General features: G+C 32.2%; 1 protein-coding gene across 1 annotated transcript; it reads left to right on the top strand.

Moving 5' to 3' along the window:
* The first annotated feature begins 1748 nt into the window (after positions 1-1748).
* Positions 1749-4661, top strand: LOC105780959 (WRKY transcription factor 6). Its single transcript, XM_012605508.2, has 6 exons — positions 1749-2212; positions 2307-2414; positions 2506-2673; positions 2773-3141; positions 3584-3697; positions 3782-4661. The coding sequence occupies exons 1-6, from the start codon at positions 2015-2017 to the stop codon at positions 4400-4402; spliced, it is 1578 nt and encodes a 525-aa protein (XP_012460962.1). The 5' UTR covers positions 1749-2014; the 3' UTR covers positions 4403-4661.
* Positions 4662-6915: the final 2254 nt, after the last annotated feature.

Genomic DNA, 6915 nt, shown 5'->3' with positions numbered 1-6915 from the left:
ATTAGGGAGAAGGAATAAAGGGAAAAGTTTCGTGTAAGACTAGAATTTCTTGTTTAATCTTTCATTTTCCAAAATCAAAATTCTGAAAATTGGTTTTATGACTTTAATGTCATCAAGTCGAACACTCAAGTAATTTAAAAAAACAAAACAATATGTTTTTCTTTTCTTATTTACTGAACTTCAAATTAACGCTTCCATAAATAAAAAAACTTATGGCAAAAAACAGAAAAGAGAGTGGGGCCGCCATCATAGAAACAGATGCTGCAGGCACGATTTTGGTCAAATAAAATGTGGGACTCACATCTCTAGTGGAGAATCCTGTCCGTCCATATCGTTGACTATGTACCTTTTTTACTCTCACGTGGAATCCAATTCTGGCCAATCACAGCGGTGCCTTTTTAGAACCAGTCCAAGACCGTGCCACTTTTAGATGGAAATTGCATTAGTTAGTAAAGCGATATCTAAAAGGTGTATTTTTTTTTTTTAAATTAACAAGTTAAGTTGATCCAACCCTTGTATGTTAGTATAATAGTATAATATATTATACAAAATTGAATCTACCCGTATTCATGGGTTTGAATAGAGAGTGCATTCATCTACGATTAATGTAAAAACAACGGTAGCAATGAAATTAAATAATGTAACATGAGACAGAAAGTAAACTAAATGCACTGCACCACCCATCCAAACCCACAATACTTACACCATTTCAAGGTTTTTTATTAGTTCACATTGTTGAGGCATAAATTATTACATCACTGTTACTGTTTTTATCTTTCCTTTGTTACACACAATGGATAGGAATCTTTATATAAATATAATTATTATTAAAAGCTTGTTAGTCTATTATTCACATTCATTTTCTCTCCAAAGGATATGATTAACTAAAACTTTTAAAATTATTCAAAACACTCGAAAATAATTTTATAATAACATTAAAATAAACTATGAATTCCAATTATGAAGAACTCTTTAAAGATTCATAATCAAAGGTTTGGTAGTACATCATTCCATTTTTTCCCTCTTCCTCGGCACATCACTAGAAATTATTTATTATACTTTAACAAGTTATATGCTAATTGTCTAATCTCATTGGTAGAAAAATAAAACATTGTTGACATATTTGAAATTTCAAATTGTAAATATTTATAGGTAAGTAGTCTCTAAATTAATTTAAACTTTATTATTTTTCTTTCCTTTAATATTGTAATGATAAAAAACCCACAATAACATCAAAAATAGGGTTACTAGTCATACATATTACATTATATATATTTTTGCTGTGATGCGGTAATGAAATCCTGATGTAATGATAAAGTCGAGGTTTTATAATATTTGAGATTTAGTTTGCGTAAACTAAATGTGGTTTATTCATTAAGTATAAAAATGTTATTGCGTTTTATAAAACAAAAGAAAATTTCACAAATTTTCTACGAAAATAGTCATGTGGGCAAATGTGTTGCATGATTGTTAAACCAAGGGGAAAAGGGGTCACTAGTTAAGACCTTTTCCCTCTATATTTAATATTTAAAATTTTTATATATTTTTAATTTTCAAAACTTTTTGAGGACTCTTTCTCATAAATTTCTCGGTGAAATTAACCATAGCTAGCTATGGGTATGAGGTTGAGACAAGTGTCCACTTGACGCACCATCTTACCTCACTCTTCCCCATTGAAAATCTGTTTTCATGCTTTGAGAAAATGTGATCCCCTCACTCCTTTCACATTTGGTCTTAGTCCAAACCCCATTTTAAATGCCGAGTCCATCGCCATTTGCCACCTCTCTCTTTTATTTTGCAATTAATTTAACAAAATACTGCTTATATAATCCCTTTATTCCCTTTCTTTTTCTCCATTTATGGACACCGGAGCATGACTCTCCTTTGATACACCTACTGTTGTTGATGAAACTCATCGTTATATCCTTTCTTTCTTCCCAAGGAATCATCCCTTTTTGGTATATTCCAAGTTAAATCTTGTGGAAACCCTTTGCCTGGAAATAAGCTGTTATATATGGAGCCCGTTGATCATCATATCGTTTCTCTGGTTCAGTCATCAGATGGGATAAAACGAGTAGTCAACGAGATGGACTTCTTTGCCGATGACCGATCTTCCAAACAACACGATAAGGCTGATGATGATGTTCATCATCATCATCATGTGAAGACAGAAAGTGAACATCATGGAGCAGACCAAGATGATGATGTAAATGTAAGGGAATTGTCATATACACACACAGACATATATATATATATATAACATACATACTAACAAGCTATTGAACTTTTTGATTGTTTTGTTTTAGACTGGTTTAAATCTCTTGACAACTAATACTGCAAGTGAGAAATCATCAGTTGCTGGTGATGGAATTACATCATCACAGAATCTGAAAGAGAAACAAAGGGTAAATCAGGTTGGTGAATGATGCCTATAACAACATATTTGATGAGGATTTTTGAATGGTTTTGGAAGCTAATATTAGACGAACTTTTTCATGGGTGCAGTTAGCAGATGTCCGAGCTGAATTAGACCGAATAAACGCAGAAAATCAACGTTTGAAACTCACTCTTAATCAGGTGAATAGCAACTACTATGCTTTACAGATGCATCTCGTTTCATTGACGCAACGACACCGGAACCGAATAGCTGAAAGTTCAGAAGCTAATACTCTGGTAAAATTGCAGCAGAAATCAGAATTACACCAAACACAAGTTGAGTTTCCATGTAAAGTAATATATTTTATGTGTGTTCCTTGATCTTGTTTGTATTAGATGAATAGACCAATAGAAGAGAAAACACATGGTGAAGGTATGGCGGCAAGGCAATTCATGGATCTGGTTCAAACAGAAACAAAGGCTGAAAATGATGAGCTTTCAGAATCTTCTTCAGAGGATCGATGTCAGGAGTTATCAGGTTCGCCTGGGAACACCATTGTTGAGTCTATGGAGAGAAGGCAAAAGAACATTACAAGCAGGAATCAAAGAGAAGATACCCCTGAAGGCCTTCCTCATCCTGCAGGATGGTTATCTAACAAAGGTCCCAAGTTCAATACCTCAAAGGATAATGAACAAGCACAACAGACCATGGCCATGATTAGAAAAGCTCGTGTCTCGGTTCGAGCTCGATCCGAAGCATCAATGGTAAGCTCTTAGATTTATTCAATTTTTTCTATTAATTGAGTGTTGAAATTTATTCAATTTCTGTTTTCAAATATTAAAAAGCAAATCCAGTTTGATAATTACTTCTGACAAGTAACGTAGCAAAAGAATCAAACTCCCCCACGTGCAAGAAAAACATGGCGGTGACGGAGCACACAATTTTAGGTTGGCACCCGCCTACTTTTGTTGAAGTAGGTTTTTAAGAAAGTAGCAAAAGTTGTAAAGTTAAATACAACATTTTCAAGAACTTTATTTAATTTCTTTCACAGTACATTCAGTTTATATCTAAATGGTTGCTAGCTAGTTCCTTAGGGTTCATCAACTCTAGCATTCCATGACCCTACCATAAAATTCCCTTTCTTAGGAGTTTAGTTATGCAAGTTTAGGGTTTGTATTTATTTATGTACTTCTTCAATGGCTGCAGATATCTGACGGTTGTCAATGGAGAAAATATGGGCAGAAGATGGCAAAAGGAAACCCTTGCCCTCGAGCTTACTACCGTTGCACCATGGCTACTGGTTGTCCAGTTCGCAAACAAGTATGTTGGAATTTTTAGTTTAAGTGATTAGGGTTCAATGGTTTCACTTACCAATGATAGCTTTGAAATGCATGCATTAAACAGGTGCAAAGGTGTGCGGAGGATCGAACCATCCTTGTTACAACATATGAAGGAAACCATAACCATCCACTACCACCAGCTGCCATGGCAATGGCATCAACAACATCAGCGGCAGCATCGACGCTACTATCTGGATCAATGCCTAGTGCAGATCAAGGGATTATGAACTCGAATATCGTCCCAAAAGGGATGCTTCCTGGTTCACCAAATTTGATCACCCTTTCAGCTTCAGCACCATTTCCTACTGTCACGTTGGACCTCACTCACCCCCCTAATCAAAGGCCATTACACCAACTTCATCCCCTTTCTCCAAATTGGCCTCACAATATTTCAAGTTTGCCGGCTCACCTGCTTGGCCACCCAATTTACAACCAATCCAAGCTTTTGGGCACTTACCTTAGCTCTCAAGGAAACAATGAACTCCCCGTCCATTTATCTCAAAATCAAATGCAGGGGCATCCCATGGTTGATACGGCTGCCACAGCTGCCGCCATTACAGCAGATCCCAACTTCACTGCAGCACTGGTTGCGGCCATTACTTCCATTATCGGCAATTCTCATCGAGACAATAGTGGTAATAACAATAGCACAACTTCAAGAAACACCGGAGACAACAATACTTAAACTATATTATAGAGAAAAAAAAAACATTTGTTTGAACATTAATGTATTTAATTGGCAGTTTGTAACTTTTTTTTTTCCTTACAAAGTGGGGTACATTTTAGTTATAACTTTTTTTTTTCTACTCTTAGAACGTTATCTTCTAGGGTTTTCTGTTTACATGCATGTGTATCTTGTTCATGCGAAGGCTAACAAGATTTTATGTTTTTCCATTAATTACATATTGCATGAAATAATATATATGTGGAAACATTTTTGGCGATTCGACTTTTTATTTTCTAAAAACAAAGATGGAGTCGCCACCGATCCTTTTTATTAGGCATGATCGGATCACCTCGTAATTTAATTATTTTAATAAAAGGTTAGATTTACTAAAACGATGATTTTCGGTCTACAAAATCCAGAAAATGAGTTCGGGAGTCGGTTACGCATGAGGAAGGATTAGCACCCTCATAACGCCCAAAATTGGTACCCAGTTGATTACTTAATGTCTTAGTGTCGAGAATTGAGAATTTAAAGAAAATTTAAAATGCGATCCCCTTTTTCGCATGATGTTATTTGATTAAAATATCGCTAACTAAATTAAATTTTATGAAAGGGACTTCTTATTTCGAATTAATCGAGAAAAAAATCGTGTCCCATAAGTTAGGGCACGATATCTCGAATCCTCAAAAACAATAATACTTGTCATTTGATTATTACCTAAATCCTACGTGTCTTGAATTTTAAATAGGATGTTTGGTTATTTTTCAAAGAAGAGACCATACTCCATAAGTTAGGAACATGACTCCTCAAATCCCGAAAATAACGAACATTGCCTCGGTTTTAATTATTTTAATGCGCTTGTGCCAAAAAACGGTTGAGTATATGCTGTTCTAGTTAAATAATCTTAAATAAATATACCCTGCAAATGCGGTGGTAAGTCAATTATCGTATCCATAAATAAATATACACTGTTCTAGTTAATTACCCTTAATTTATCATAATTCGATCTGTGTATATTATGGAAGTTGAAAATTTAGTTCAATTCTCTATTAACACATAAAACTTAAATAGTTGGTTTTTGCTACTTCGTTAGATATAAATTATTGAATATTAATTTTCAGCTACGTGATTTAACAACAAAATTTAATAGTATTCACTTAATTGGATTAATTTATCAATTTTTGTCACTACAATTACATAGTTAGGGCTATGAAAAAATTCAGTCAACCGCTTTTTCATGGGCCAGGATTAAACAAGGTTTTTATGTCTAGCCCAACATGAATAAAATTTAAATAATAAAAAATATTTTTAAAATTTAATTTAATTATGAAAATATATGAAAAATTAATATTAAAAACATATTTTAATATCTTTTAAAAATGAAATGGGTTTTTTTGGCGGGCCATGCCGAAAACAATCCTAGGCTTGAATTTTTTTGAGCTGGGCTGTGACTCAGCCCGTATTATGGACAAGTCTAATCATGATTAGCAAATAATAAATTTATATGAAAACCAAATACTTAAGGTAGTTTTAAAAAGAAATTTCTCAGTCATCACTTTTTTAGCGTAGTAGAGGGATCAAATTATATCAAATTAAAGAAATAAAATAAAATTTCATATTTTAGCATAATAGAGGGACTAAAAAGAATTACATTTACATTATTATTATTTTTAATATTTGAAGGATATGTATTTTATAAAGTTTTATTTCAAGATGACAAAATTATTGTATTAACAAAATAACAACATAAGCGATGAAATAAAATGACGATACTATAATGAATACAATAATAAGAAATAATAATAACAATAATGAAAAATATTCAATTAATAATACTATATGATAATAATAGTGAAATAATATAAAATGTATGATAATATAATTATATCCAAAATAAAATATACTAATAGTATTAATAGTATTAATAGTATCAACATTTAAAAGTAAAGGACCAAAATAAAATAAATAGGAAATTTGGGGAAAAATAGTAAATGACTATAACATAATAATAATAATAATAATAATAATAATAATAATAATAATAATAATAATAATAATAATAATATCTAATGACAAAAATAAAAATAAAATAAAAATAATGTAAATAAAATTGCATAATTTAGACAAGAGGAGAAATATAAATAATCATAAAATTAAAGTGCCGAAATGATAAAATAAAATAATGAAATAAAAAAATGTAGGCAAAGGACAAAATTGAAATCCAAAAGAAATTCTAAGTATAAATATAAAAAAAGGCAAAATAAAGGATTAAATCAAAACAAAATAAAAAGTACAAGGATCCAGGGTGTTATTTTCCTCAACCCAGCATACGTGACATTCCCTTGGTAGGTCAACAGTGGGTTAAGGGACTAATTTGTAGATAAATTAAAATTATGGGGTAAAAATTAAAACAAATAAAAAAGAAATAGGACGAAATTAAAAAGAAGCAAAAAGCCAGAAGACCAAAATGCTAATTAAACCCTTCCCTTGAAAACACGCAAATCCTAGATGGATCTGGATTGGGTCATCGG

This window comes from Gossypium raimondii, chromosome 1, assembly GCF_025698545.1.
Source record: "Gossypium raimondii isolate GPD5lz chromosome 1, ASM2569854v1, whole genome shotgun sequence".
Lineage (NCBI taxonomy): Eukaryota > Viridiplantae > Streptophyta > Magnoliopsida > Malvales > Malvaceae > Gossypium > Gossypium raimondii.
The sequence above is the reverse complement of the archived record's forward strand: the minus strand, read 5'-3'. Positions and strand labels throughout refer to the sequence as shown.

What these genes read in the sequence shown, in the direction of transcription:
- LOC105780959 (XM_012605508.2), top strand. Translation starts at nt 2,015, where the DNA reads ATGGAGCCCGTTGATCATCATATCGTTTCTCTGGTTCAGTCATCAGAT. An exon ending in AGAAACAAAGGGTAAATCAG is followed by an intron (nt 2,415 to 2,505) that starts GTTGGTGAATGA and finishes TCATGGGTGCAG; the next exon opens with TTAGCAGATGTCCGAGCTGA. An exon ending in GTTCAGAAGCTAATACTCTG is followed by an intron (nt 2,674 to 2,772) that starts GTAAAATTGCAG and finishes TGTTTGTATTAG; the next exon opens with ATGAATAGACCAATAGAAGA.